The 15180-nt window shown below is 40.3% G+C and overlaps 1 protein-coding gene across 2 annotated transcripts in view; it reads left to right on the top strand.

The window, feature by feature from the left end:
- The first annotated feature begins 425 nt into the window (after positions 1-425).
- The window catches only part of JPH2 (junctophilin 2), a 76689-nt gene continuing 61934 nt past the window's right edge, over positions 426-15180 (top strand). The window contains exons 1-2 of one of the 2 annotated variants that reach the window (XM_063297109.1): positions 430-1541; positions 9785-10568. In XM_063297109.1, coding sequence (XP_063153179.1) covers positions 1163-1541; positions 9785-10568 — 1163 coding nt within the window. In that variant the 5' untranslated portion in view covers positions 430-1162. Of the gene's footprint in view, positions 1542-9784; positions 10569-15180 lie in introns of both variants that reach the window. The other variant, XR_010067533.1, reaches the window with a different exon arrangement.

Here is a 15180-nt window from a genome sequence, read left to right as displayed (position 1 = left end):
TTGCGCCCCTTCCAGCGCTGCCTCTTAACCTCTACATGCGTAGACCCAGTCATGCTCTCCTTGTCCCCACCCTCGTGCTTAGGAGAAGGTGCTTCTCGCGCAACCCCACCGAAAACTCCGGCGCAAGCAGCCGGGCAGCCACGGCGACCCCCTCCGCCCGCCTGCGCCGCCCCCCTCGCCCCGTGCTTCCCAGCGCTTCCCAGGGTGCTATTTTTAAAGCACACACTTGCTTCTCGGTGCCTCTCCCGCTTCTCGAGGATTATTAATTTTTATTCCGGCCCCGAAGGGGTGGTTCCTCTCTCCTCCATAAAAGGGTCCTAGAAAGGGGGCTGGGCGAGGGGGGTCTATTTTAGGAGCAGCTCTAGGGAGCCGAAGGCCTTGTTAGGGCAGCTTTGACCTTTTCTTTGGCGGAGGAGGAGGCGGAAAGTAGGAAGAGGCTCTGGAGGAGGGTCGGAGCCGTGCACATCCTACGGGGCGGTAAAGAGGCTGGCATCGTCCGGGCCGGGAGCTCGCGGAGGGCATAGTAACCGAGGGAAGGAGAAGCAACGGGGAAGGAGAACGCGGGATAGGTACAGCCGCGGGGAGAAGGTTCAAGAGAGTGCGCCCCTGTAGGTCTGCACGGGCTCGTAAAGAAATGGATCATCGGGGCATTTTTGAGGAGACTGCAAGAATGATATAAAGCCAATATAACTACTGTAGTTGAGAAAAAAATTTACAATCCTTTCCCGGGGTCTGATCAAGGTGCTTGCAGGAAGCCAAAGGATGTAAAGGCTAGAACTGTGCGGGTGGGGGGGAATTTCAATCCCACTCTTAGTTTCCAAGACCAGTGAGTAGTTTATATCTCTAATTAACGCCCCCATGCCTTCTTGTGTAACTGGTTCCATAGAACCAAGCAGGACAACTTTCTAAGTTCCCTGGCCCTGATCCTCCAGCAACAGGGACTTCTATCCCACAGCAATTTCCTGTTCTTGGGCACTTGGAAAGTGGCTGGGAAAGTGGCTCAGCGGAGCTGGCTATGCAGCAGTCAAATCAAGCTATCGTACTTTCATTAATGGAGCCATAATCTGACTAAATAGGCAAGAGTGAAGAAGAGGAGAGGAAGGAAAAGAAGAGCAAAAGAGAAGAGTGGACATCTCTGGCTTTCTGACTTTGGCTGTGTACCATGAGTGGCGGAAGGTTTGACTTTGATGATGGAGGAGCCTACTGTGGGGGCTGGGAAGGGGGCAAAGCCCACGGGCACGGCATCTGCACTGGCCCCAAGGGTCAGGGCGAATACTCCGGCTCTTGGAACTACGGTTTTGAAGTGGTGGGGGTGTACACATGGCCCAGTGGCAATACCTATGAGGGCTACTGGTCTCAAGGAAAGCGACATGGCTTAGGGATTGAAACCAAAGGACGATGGCTTTACAAAGGTGAATGGACCCATGGTTTCAAGGGAAGGTATGGGGTAAGGCAGAACGTCAGTAATGGAGCGAAGTACGAAGGCACCTGGAATAACGGGCTGCAGGATGGATATGGGACGGAGACCTATGCTGATGGAGGTAAGACTGGCTAAAATGTGGTTGGCTGCCAGTTCTTCCCCAGATGGGGCACTGGCAATGTGCTATGTGGACTAAGAGCCCCAAAGCTGCAGACCTGTGGGAAAATAAATCTGAACAGTTGACACAACAGGTGACATTAAGGCCCTGGAGTAGAATGTAGTATTTAATCTCTCCAGATGTGTGCCCTGTTTATTAAATTGCAGCTGAACATGCACATACTTTCCCTCTGTATATAAGTGTGTGTATATGCAAACACTGTCTGCATTTTATGTATATGTCATATATATATGTCCCACACAGAGATATCTTGCTTTCCCATCACCATTTCTGAATTAATCTATGTATCTACATCTTACATGTATTTTACTAGATAATTACAATGGTATCAGCAGTTTGACTCCCAGTAGTTCCTCTTTTGAAATCCCAGTTGCATCACTGATCACCTTCTTTTGCAGTGCAGGATGCGTCAGCCAGATGCTAATTGGATGGACTTCATTCCACAGTATGGGTCAGCCTTTGCTGATTGGTTGAATATCCACCATGCAACTCATGAAGTATCCAGAAGTAGGCAGCAGCTCTTATCCAGCAGAGGTGGGGGATGAGGAGCTTTTGCCACAAAATCAGAAACCTTGAGGACAACTTAATGAAACCCAAATGTTCCAAATATGTTTCTGTGCATAAACAGTTATAAAATTTGCACTGGTCCAAGCTAATCTTTGAAGTGCCATGACGTGGCTTGTATCAACCCAATGTTGTGATTAAACAATTTGTGGCTAGACATGATGCCATTACATAACTGGCTGATTAGGAAACCACAGGTATTTGCACTTCTTTTCTGGAAAGTTGAAGGCAAACTTCAAGCAGTTGGGTGTATTTCATAATCTGGTGCAAGATTCTTGATAAGGAAGAAGGTTGTTTAATAATGAGTTTTTTTCAGCTATTCTAAACTAAACTGCAATTTACAGTTTACACATTTATTTGCATTTTAAGATATTCAGTATATAGCCTGATAAGGATTATGAACAATTGGACCCAATAGTTTTTTTGTGTTCAGGAAAATAATTCATCAGTACTTAGTTGTGTCCAGCAAAATAATTCTGTGGAGAGTTGAGGTGCATTAAAAACAAAAACAAAGAAACAGACAAGCAATGAGAAGGAACGAGGCCCTGCTTGGATAAATGCTCAGCCATTAGAAACAACTGAAAAAAAATATTTTTTTTTCACCAGCAGGTGTCAAAAAAATCTTATTGGTACATTTTTCCCATGTAAATTTACCTGAGATTCAAGGCTTGTTTGACTTTGATATGTAGATATTACTGGGGTGAGCAGGTTATGTTAATTTTCCATTGAAAACAGAGAAATTGGTTTCTAAGTAAAAGATGAATAACTTTTGTTCTTATCTGAAGGTATGTGTGATAGCTGGGATTAGATAGATTGTAATCTTATACATACTCATCTAGCAGTAAGTGCTACTGAATTTCATGAGACTGACTTATATGGAATACATATAGGACTACATTATTGGTGACTGAAAAAATCTTGGAGAGACTTCTTATAATATTACTGACATTCACAATAGGCTGAATGGTGTCAAATTATGTCAATACCTCCATTAAACATTTTCAAGGCATGGGTTATTTGTGATGGAGATTGCATTAGTAAGGTATGTCCCTGCTGTGCCACCAAGAAATCAGAACATGAGTTTACTGCACAGTTGGTTGCAATCTGCAGGATGTTCCTGGGTGTCATTAGGAAGAACAAGAAAATTTGTATGCTTTATACTTTAGACAAATCTTGTCTAGATCTGATTATGAGTGTGCTTGTCTTCACACATGAGTGCTTCAGTTGCATTTTCTGTCATAAAGTTATTTTCTATTCTACAGCTACAAATCATTCCTTTTTCTGTTCCTTTCAGACAGAGTTGGGAGGGCAATTTCTTATGTTTTAATACATAGTTTGCCATTAAATAAACTAATAAACTTACCTTTGAAAAAAAGGTACCAACCTCTGAATGTTTACCCATTATACATGTACAATTTTAGTTGTACAAATATCAGTATCTTTCTTTTATATGGAAACATTTCTTCCAGAGGTCTTTATATGGCATTGTAAGACAGCTTCCACAATGACTGGATTTCATACGTTACACTAAACCATAAATAAATCATAGTAGGTCCACCCAGAATGTTGAATTAGACCCAAGGAAACTACATTACTGCTTAGCATGGTCAAGTTTGTTTGGTTTTGGCTTAGCTTATTCTGTAGACAAAGACAGTTGTGGCTTATTCAACAAATCATAATGAACAGAAACACGCCATAATGCAGTATGTAAACCCAGTCAAAGACTGTGGCTTCAAATAGCATTATAATATGGTACGGATTCAGCAGAAAGATTTTACAGGAGCTCATTATTCATATTAATTCAATTAGTAAGACAATCTAGGGAAAAAGCTATGGGATGAAGTGCCTAACTATCCCCCACTCCAGATGCTAAAAAATGGATCAGGAGTGATGAGAGCTGTAGTCCAACAGCATCAGGAAGACCACAGAGTCTCCATTCAAATCCAGGTACTACATGCATGCTGGTCCCAGGCCTACTTGTTAGCATCTTTGAATTGGATCCTGAAAGGTGGATCTACAAATGGAAAGGAGGCATGCTACTGCTTGTACTATACGAGGCTAAGTAAGCTGGACCAGTGGTCTGACTTGATAGCAGGCACCTTCCTGATCTCTCCCTTTCTCCTCTGGATATTCCCTGACATCAAGTGTGTAGGATTTACTGTACACATTTGCCATTCCTTTCTTTGTGTGTGTTGGGCTTCTAATTAGGAATGTTCCCCTCCATGAAGGCCTGATGCATATAATAATAGAATTAAGGGTTGGAAGGGACTTTGGAGATTATCCAGTCCAACCTCCTGCCCAATGCAGGAATCTCTTACTACAGCATCCCCGATAGATGGCCATCCAGCCTCTGTTTAAACACATCCTGCAAACAAAAGTATCACCACCTAAGACAGTCTGTTCCATTGTTAAATAGCTCTTAGCTTTAGGATTTTTCCCCCTGATGTCTACCCAAAATCTACTTCTTCGTAATTTAAACCCACTGTTTCTTGACCTGTTTTCTGGAACATCTCTGAACAATGCTGCTCTATGACAGCCATTTGGATACTTAGATAGTTATCAAGTCTTCCCAGTATGTTCTCTTAAACATACCCCAAATCTCCATGTTTCTCATAATTTTTTTTCCTTCCAGGCCCCTTACCATCTTGATTGCTCTCCCTGACCTGCTTCTGTTGGTTACAGTCCTTCGTAAAATAATATGGGGCCAGAACTGGATTCTGTGTGTGGTCTTACCAATGCAGAGTAGAGAAGAAGCACATTTCACTTGATCTGGACATTGTATTTCTTTTGAGGAAGGCTATGACTGAATTTGCTTTTTCAAAAAAACTTGTGTCACCCTGAAGGCTCATATTCAGCTTGTGATCCACCAAGACCACCTCCGCGCCCAATCGCTCAAAAGAGATTTGGATGCTGCCTTTGGATGTTGCTTTACACCCATCTTTGGAAAAGAGGATGTTACAGTAACAGGTCATGAGTAGAAGAGTGTCTCCACCCAATAGGAAACCTAAAGGCATCTAATATGTCTTGTAGTCCTCCAAAACGTGGTTCAGTCCAGGTCTATTGACACCAGAATTTCAGAAGTACCACTATATCTGGAATGCACTGGGGAAAACTGAATTAAACAATTCTCCATTCTTGAATATTGAAAAACTACTTATATATACATCTTTGTGCATGCATGTACATGCACACACACACACACACTCATACACAGAGAGAGAGAGAGAGAGAGAGAGAAAGAGAGAGAAAGAAATGGGAACTTTAAACAATCTCTATTAATGTTTCTATTCAGGATACACCCTGGAATAGGAACTTTGAAGTTCCTATTTAAGTCATATTTGATGGGAGAAGGTAGGAAAAGAATCCTTTATCCTTTTTTGTTCTTTAGAAGCTGACTTCCCTCCCTGCTCACACCCTATAGTAATATTAAATTCAGCTTTATGATATAATTCTATATCTATTCTTCAGAACTGTTTCCCAACTCTATTTCCTTTTTCTCCTTTAAAAAATCCCAGCTGACATTTCAGTATTTCCATTTCCATTTTCTTTTACTTGACCAAATAATTACCTCTGACCTAACTTCCTTGCCCTCTTCTCATTTTTTTTGTACATTAACCTTTTAACAAGAGTTATAGCATTCATTTGCAGTTTAGCTTAAATGTTAAATCTACACATATCAGAGAAGGAAAAAAAACTTGTGAGGAATTTTTATGGTGTCTCCTTCTGGGGCTTATCTTAATATTATAGCATAATGGAAGGCAGTGAAAATTAAGATGGAAGAAGCTGATCAAGCCATTGTTTCATTCAGCTTAGTCTTGTCTATGAGATGCTCACTAGGTTTACACACTATTCTAGTTCATTCCAGTGTCTTGCCCATTATATTTTGTGTATTTCTTTCTGGGTTCTTCCTTGTCTTCCTACTTGTTGTTGTTGTTGTTTTAGCATCTTTAAGGATTATTGTCTTTTGTTGACATGATAGACCTCATTGGTGAGCTATGGAGGTCAGAGTCTATAAAAATTCTTCATGTGTTCTTGGCCCTTTGCCTATGAGAACGCAAATCCTTGGGGGAGCTACTGTCTCTTTACTGGGAATAAATATTTGTATTTCTTTAGCATATTTCATCCCAGGATACCCAAGTTGAATGGAGAGTAGGGGAGGGTAGTTTACTAATTTTGGAATGGAATTTGAAACAGTGTGTGAGGGATAGAATAAAAGTTTCAGGGGGGGGGAGTAATGTTGTTTGTTGCTGAGGTAACCATGTCAACAAAAGGTGGACAATGAAGCAAGATAGAATCTCTGATGTGAGGAAAATTAATGTTCTGTGCTAATTGGTGGGAAATGGACCAACCTGTTTCTGTGAAAAGTTCAAATTCACTATGGAAAATAAGGGTTTTGTTACATTAAATAGTTTTCAACTAAGAATATACACAACAAAAGAATGATGTAGCATGGAGTGCTGTCACCCAGGATGATAGATAGTTAGATAGATAGATAGATAGATAGATAGATAGATAGATAGATAGATAGATAGATAGATAGAGCGAGCCAGTGTTGCCCTATTCAAATGTGGAAAACTTTTGCAAATAATGGGATTAAATTTGGTTGTTCTGCCCTGCCCCCCCCTCCATTACTTGTTTAAAAGGTGTTTCATACTTCTGCAAGCTTTGGGGGTTCTCTGAATCAGCTAATTTGTATATAGAAATTGTGTGTTTTTGCTTACTGTATATAGGACTAGACTCATAGGGCTTATCTGCACTGTCTGGTTGCCCTGTCACCAGAACAGAAAAGCAACTGTTTCTGGAGGGCAGAAATGGATGATGTTGCCCTCTATTAATCCCCCATTCACTTTCAAATTAACTTCAGGGCATGTTTCTCTGCTCCACTTCCAAGGTACTCTTTCCCATGTTTTGTTCCCTTGAATTCTCCGGTTCATTCGAGCTAGAGCACTTCACTTGGTTGCAGATAAATTCAGCTATTTATTGACTACTTTGCAGCAGAGTGGCTCTTTCAACGGAACTAATGCTTGCAATTCTGTATCTCCATTTTCCTCTGTTGCTGAAATAGTACAGTGGTTAAGATCTTTGCTAAACTTAAAGAAAGTTGCTGATTTAAAAGTCAGCAGAATATTTTTAATTACATATATTTTGAGCAGCTAGTTTTCCCCTGGACTTATTTTTTTTTAAAAAAGGCCCAAGGGGAAAACTAGCTGCACAAGAAAAGAAAAATAATAATTAATATAAAATAAAAACAATAATCTTAAGAAATCTGCCAAGTTTTGGACCAGCAACCTTCTCTCTACTAAACAGAAACCTTAACCAATATGCTATTTTAGCAGTGCTAGTAAAGGGAGGTAGAGAAACCATTATAATGGAACAAGGTGCAAAGAAGGTAATTTTAAAGCAGTTTTTTGTCTCTTATGTGCATTTTGATGTTTTATGTTTGTTTATATTATTTCAATTTAATGTGTGTGAATATGTGTGATTGTGTATATACAGTATATGTGTGTGTGTGTATACACGCACACACAACCACACCCATAAACACTCACACCCAAACACCTATACACACATTAAAAGTATATATATCTAGGAAAACCCACCCACAGGAAGGAGGGCAATCATTTTCCTGGAAGAGAAAGGTAGGAAGGCACAGCAGCAGGGGAATTGTCTAATGGAAGGACACTGTGACTCATATTCTGTCCGGAATATCTTGCAACCTGTTTCCAAAGTGTCTCAGTCTAGACAGGCTTTGGTCAAGCTGGCATGAGGATAGAATAGGAAGTTTAAATGTGTATATGTCCTTAGAGAGTAAATTTGTTCTAAATATACAGTAGTGATGAAGAACTGAATTTGTTCTAAGGGCTAGATCCAGCACCACTTAGCTAGGTGGGTCAGATTATGTCAGGAGAAGGGTTTATGGGAGGGAGACACCATTTCATGATTAAATGCCTGCCCGTTGCCCTTGCTTATCTGTGCAGGACAAAGTAAAGAGCTGGGTTCCTTGCATAGCTCTTCATATAGTGCGTTTGTCCATTAGGTGTAATGTGGTAGGAACTGGCTCCCAGCCTTGTCTTGCATAGACAGAGGCATGAAAAAAGAAATAGACAACTAGTCTAGTCTAGTCAACTAGTCTTCATCTTACTTGAAAAGTTCCTTGGATATACTGTAGAGCATATCAAAATTGGTGAGTAGTACTGTGAGACAATTGTCCTCCACCATGCTCAAGATGTATCTGTTGCTCCAGAAATACAAAGCTCATTCTGCAATCTGGGTGGCAATGCACTGAGCCATCTTCTTGAACTTGACTCCTGGAACTTCACAAACTGAGAAGGTTGCTCTCCATGGTCCCCATCTCCCCATGCTTCCCCTATGTTTTCTACTCACTAATGTTTACTTAAATTGTGGAATTTACCACCCCACACATGGTGATGGATTAGACATTAGCTGCCATAGGTAAATGGAAACTTTAGGTTCAGAGACAGCACCATGTTTCTGAATATTAGTTTTGGGTAGCATACAATAGATGCTACCTTAATGTTCTACTTGTGGGCTTCCTAAAAGCTCTAGCTGGCCATATGTGGAAACAATAAGTGGACATTCTCTTGGAGCCAGCACTGTTTTCTCTGTGACATCAGAAATGAACTTGTGATGAACACACCAGAATCACATGTGATGAAGCTGGTAAAATTCATTACTTGGATTTAGAGAGCAAACCAATGAACTGATGACCAAAGACCTCCAACTTTTCCCTATCCTTCCATGTAATATTGCAAATAAAGAGCAAATCATATTGTGTTTGTGTGTGTGTGTGTGTGTGTGTGTGTATGGATGGATGGATGGATGGATGGATGGATGGATGGATAGATAGATATACATAGATCATATGATATAGCCTATTCGTTTCTCTTTTACTGATAGAATAATATGGCTGGAGCAGTCTGAATTTTCTGATATCTGTCCATGGTAAAATATTACTTTACTTTGAGATGATTTCAGTTAATGTTCAGTATTGATATTTCAGGATTAATTCCCTTTTTTCTGGGCTTTAGAAACAAATTATCTAAGTTGGATACAACTCTGTTTTAGTCCTAGGGTCCATGCTTGAACAAATGTACACATATGAAGAGAATTGCCAATACACTCTATTCTCCCCATTACCCGTATTTGCCATGTCAGAGAGTAAGCCTGTTGAGTTGGAGAAGTATTGTTTATTTTTAATATTGAAGATCTAGTTAGACAATCTCATTGCTTAATAGGACACCAAAATCAGAGATGATCTGTTTATGCTTACATTCTTTAAAAAATAGCAGAAGATTAGGACAATCATCACCTGCCTCCCAGACTTGCAAACCTTTCCCTGATGAGTGATGTGCTTTTATGTATGCCACCAGTGAATATCACCCTCAGCAGAAGCAGTGTACAGATGCTAGCTTTAATCTCAAAGGGGATGGAAAAGTTGTATTTGCTGATTGGGAAGAAGGTACAGCTCTCTTCTTGTTATCCTGCCATAAGGAACCATTGTATGAGAAGACGGAGAAGATGGCTGCCTGAATAACTATGATTTCATATGCATTCCCAGAGAAATTTGGTGTATTAGACTTAGTTCTTGCTTTTGATTCTAGGTACCTATCAAGGCCAGTTCACCAATGGCATGCGCCATGGTTATGGCGTCCGGCAAAGTGTCCCATATGGTATTGCAGCTGTAGTCCGCAACCCTCTAAGAACCTCCCTTACGTCCCTGCGTAGCGAGCACAGCAATGGCACACTGCTACAACATGATTTGCCATCAGCAAACCAGGAACATGTTCCCATGACACCTACCATAACCCGGGGTGGCTTTGCTCTCAGCTTGTATGCAGATGCTGATGCTGGCAAATTAAAGAAGGGGGGACTCTTCAGACGGAGCTCCTTGTTTGGGAAACTGAAGAAATCTGACTCCAAGACCTCTTTGTCCAGCCAAAGGAGCCGACTCAGCTTCCTTAAGAGCGAGAGTGGCATGAGCTCTACAGGTAGTGATGCTACCTCTACTGCCAGCCTTGGAGAAGGAGTGGAAGGGGAGGACTTCCCACCTTTTGATGCTGATATTGATGCCACCACCACAGAATCCTACATGGGGGAGTGGAAGAACGACAAGCGTTCAGGGTTTGGCATAAGTGAGAGATCGAGTGGGCTCAAGTATGAGGGTGAGTGGCTGGATAATGTGCGGCATGGATATGGTTGTACCACGTTGCCTGATGGGAAGAAGGAAGAAGGAAAATACCGCATGAACATACTGATCAAAGGCATGAAGAAGCGGGTGATACCTCTAAAAAGTGCGAAGATAAGGCAGAAAGTGGACCGGAGCATAGAAGGCGCTCAGAGAGCAGCAGCCATCGCCAGACAGAAATCTGAGATTGCAGCTTCTAGGTAAGGACCATGAACTTGGAATTTTTGTGTAGCTGTGAAGTAGAAACCACCACCCAGCTCCCCTTTTTAACTGAATTTTATTTGCAATAGTTGATCAAGCCTAAAATACTCATTAAAATGAACTTCCACCTGTAGTGGCTCCAACTTAGAGATCTTCAGCAAATATAAAATTCTCAGAAATTAAATATTTACACCTAGGAGAGAAAACTTTTTGCATCCAGAATGTTTAATATGTCTCCCATAAGTAGTGATAGAGAACTTTGCAAAGATAATGAAGGAGAATTTGTATGATTTGTATTATAACTTGGCTTTATGCCATTGCTGCCTGTATCCAGCTCAAAAAGTGTTTAATATAGAGGAACAGGCTTTTGGGGAAAACAAGCCAACATTTCAAATTATTTATTTTCAGCCATGGCAAATCTGACTCCTTATTGTTCCATCTGACTGGCAGCATTTTTCCAGTGTTTTAAGCAAAGATCTTTCCAGATTTGTTTCAAATAAAATAAAATAAAACTAAACACTGGTATGCAATTGTAATCTTCACAGCATCAGTCTATATCAGTGTTTCTCAACCTTGGCAACTTTAAGATGTGTAGACTTCAACTCCAGAATTCCCTAGCCAGCATGGGCAGGTCTGGATGGAGAAAAACCATCTTTGACTTAATCCTAGCAAGATTGAGTGGCTGTGGTTATTACAGTCCTCCAGATCTGGGGATTTTCCGTCTTTAATCGTGGATGGGGTTGCACTTCCCCATTCAAGATTGGTGCACAATCTGGGGTCTTCTTGAATTCACAGCTCCTGCCTGAAAAGTAGGTGGCAGCTGTGGGCAAGAAGTCCTTTGCACAGCTTCATCCTGTGCGCCAGTTGCGCTCCTTCCTGGATCTGGAGGCTTGCAGATGCAATTCATGGTGCTGGTTATCACCTATAAAGACCAACATGGCTAGGGTCAAGTTATTTAAGTGACAGCCTGTCTCCCATGCTTTCTTCCCATCCAGTAAGAGCTGGCAGAGTTGGTGCATCCCTGGATTAAACAATGCCATCTATTAGGACCCAGAAAGCATGTGTCACAATGCCTGCCTTCTGGAATGAGATCCTTCCAGAGATTCATGTGGTTCCTACTCTGATACTGTGCCAGAAAAACTGGCTCTTCTCCAAGGCCTTGGGGTAGGGTGGATTTGGCCACCTTGTTAGACATGTTTTAATATTGATAGTGCATTGTTCGGATGAATTCCATCTTGTTTATTTATATTGTATTGTGTATTTTTTATACTGTTGCTTGTTTTAAATTGTGAGCCTCCCAGAGTCATTTTGGAGTCAGGTGGTACCTAAATCTAATAAAATAAATAAAAAAGATGCAAGTTTTTAGAGAAATCTAGTCTATTTGGTTTATTTTTCAAATTGATATAAATCATGTTGTTTTTATATTAGTTGATGTAACTTGAGCTTTGAAATTGACATAAATGTTTCTGGAACTGTATTGTCTGGTTCACTGGTTAGTGAATCTTTTTCAACAGTTATTGCAATCCTTTAATAGGATATGTCAGGGGCTGAAACTGAAGTTTATGTTCTACCACCATTTATGGGGATCAGCAGTTCAGAAGACTATAAAGATTTTAGGCCCGCTTGTAAGATTTCAAAGGACTATGGATGGTGGCTGTTAAAGTCAGAATGATGTTAAAATCAGAAGTGTCCAAGTCCTTTAAAGCCAGTGGTTCATTTGCCCTTTAAGGGGAATGCCAGGCTCCACATTTCAAGAACTAGGCAAGGACAGAACAGAACAGAAACATGGTAGCAGGTGAATTGTCCTTAGAAGGGTTTAAGGCAACCATATCAAAAATTATGCCTGGATGACATCAAGGGAGACCTTGTGAGGGCTTAGGCATTTTAATGTCTACCTCTCTACAGGCTCAAGTAAGTAGCTTTCAGCCATTAGAACAGAATGCAATGGCAGTACTACTCAAATTTAACAGGAGTCAACTCCTTTTGATCAGTGGGTATATCTATCCCACCATGATCACAGACCAAATATGCTTGGGATTAACTAGGGATTTATATACTGTAGAAAGACAGAACAAGGAAGAAGGGTGGGGGATACTATGACAAAACTGAAATTTAAATTGATTTGCATTTGAGTAAAATTACTGTAAATTAAACTAGTTCAATACTGTTAATATGATTGTGAGCTGTATTTTAATGCTTTCTGCTTTCTTTTACATTAAAATTAAAGTGGACCCCCAAGTTATATGTACGACTTGGGGCGTGGGGGCTGCAGGCAGCACTGGGGCTTCAGCTAAGTATTTTTGATCTAGGTGGATCTTATTCTATTCCAGGAAGGCAGTTTTTATGTTTAGTGCTGGTCCCAGCAGAGGAACAGTTTTTTCACAGAAGTAAGACATTTGTACACCAATTACAGTATCATAGTGATATGCCTCCAAGGGACAGATGGCACCAGTATTGTACTGTATATTATATATAACATGTAAAAGGAAGCAGGATCAACACTGCAAAGCAAAAGAAAATGAGTTAATAAGTCGAGATATTAAAGAGCAAACAACTACAAAGTATGCAATCACATTAAATATCATATAACAATTTTTAAATTGAAGAACAGCCCATTGACCTATCAAAAAGATATAGATATGAACAATTTCATATAGAACAAGTATTCAAGGATAGCCTTCTCTGAGATAAATTTGAATATGGTTAAAACACATTTAGTGTTTGTTAGGTAGGCACTTACCTATCATTAATTACTAACATTGTATTTAGCCATGTTATCTACCTTAATGTTAGGCCTGCTTTCTTTATCTGTTCACGTTTGAGAGCAGAATTTTGCTTTGGTGTATTTTTCTAAGGATTTTTTAAACAGATCTGCAGAAATATCCCCTCAATCAGATAAAGGTATGATGGGATCACATTTACATTTTTAAAAAATGTATGGTGTGGGCAAGGTTCTCTTCCATCTTTAACTTTAAAGAGCTTAATTTACATCCAGTGGGGCTGTCCCCACTTCCCTGGGAATTCTTGGAGTAGCCGTGAGAACACAATATTGAATGATCACATGGTTGATCCAACATGGGCTATGGAAGATGCCTATAGTTTGCAAAGGGCTGGCACAGTTTTAAATACGCCAAAACATCTTAATGGTTAAAGAAAAATAGAAGAGACCTCATAGCCACTTCGTATTCTAAAGCAAGTATAGTCTCTATCTACACCTATATGTTTTTCTGGGGAAGAACAAATGTCTTTATTTGGAACATTTATATGGCTGCTCAGCTGGGACAGTGTGTCTCTGGGCAGCATTCTAAAAAGAAATCAGGTAATAAACACAACAGAAAACCATACATACCATTAAAAACCAACTAAGACAATAAAATGGCAACTTCATTTCTACTAGCTCTAATTTCACCATGGATCTGCTAAGGATAGAACTTCCAAATTTGTTCTCAGCAGAATCCATAATACAGTAGAATTCTTTTTAATCCATACCTGGTTTAAATCCAACACATGGATTGTTCAACTACTACAGGAGTCAATGTATTTGCAGAGAGATCAACTGGACCATACAGATGGCATTGCATGTCTCATGGTCAGCTCCTGGGGCTGCAACATTGGTGGCAAATCCCGTTTATTAAGTAGCACATCCCAGGCCTCTTTTGTGAAAACAACTGCAGGAACAAGCATGTGAAAGAGTTTGGGCAGATTGGTGCGACAACTCAGTGAAACCACAGACATATTGGGCTGCCTGGACCAGCAGTTTAAAAGAGATTTATGCAAAATATTCTCCCCCACTCCCTACCCCATGGTTTCATATTTACAGCATTGGCATAGAGTCTGTGTTTCTAACACACAACATAGTTTACTTAAATAAAAAGTGATTGTCAGTTTTTATGTATTGATCAAACAAAACAAATCTAGCTTTATAAGCAGAAAAATTCTTCTATTACAGAAGACCCATCTGAAGAGAACCACAGGAAGATGTCTTTGCCCCACCTGTTTTTTGTTCTTGAAATTGGGCCTCCAGTGCCTGCTTTATATGGGCTTCGTATAGGTCTGTGTTGAAACAACACCATAATGTAAAGATGGTGTGAGATTAAAAAATACTTAAGAGTTGAGCACATTTGTGGAAAGAGCAAAATTGCATCCATACTATTACAGGGGATGCTCTGCTGTTGTGAATTATTTCCATGTGCTTTCTTTTGGGCAAGAAGAACAGCTACAAGGCTATGAATAATGGTGTTGGAGTGTCACTGGGCCATTTATAAAAGGCTCTTTTATAAAAGGCACTATTTACACTTCAAATCAAAGGGGGAACTCTGAGTGGTTTACATCAGGGATTGGAATGCTTCTCTCTGTTAGCATGGCTTGGACTTAATTCCCTATTAAGGAAACATTTGAGCAAGAGGAAAGAGATACATAGAACCATTTTCTTTCTCCATAGGTCTTGCACAAATGTAGCTGCTTGAGGCATTGCAGAGATACTCCTTATATTCAAAAGATCAGGTCTTTGTTCATTTTTTTCATACATGTTTAGGAGTGAGCAGCGAAGTTATCAAGCTGGCTAATGACACCAAATCATTCAGAGTGCTTAAAACAGAAAGAGCTGGCTAG

The sequence above is a fragment of the Candoia aspera genome, chromosome 3, assembly GCF_035149785.1.
Source record: "Candoia aspera isolate rCanAsp1 chromosome 3, rCanAsp1.hap2, whole genome shotgun sequence".
Lineage (NCBI taxonomy): Eukaryota > Metazoa > Chordata > Lepidosauria > Squamata > Boidae > Candoia > Candoia aspera.
The sequence above is the reverse complement of the archived record's forward strand: the minus strand, read 5'-3'. Positions and strand labels throughout refer to the sequence as shown.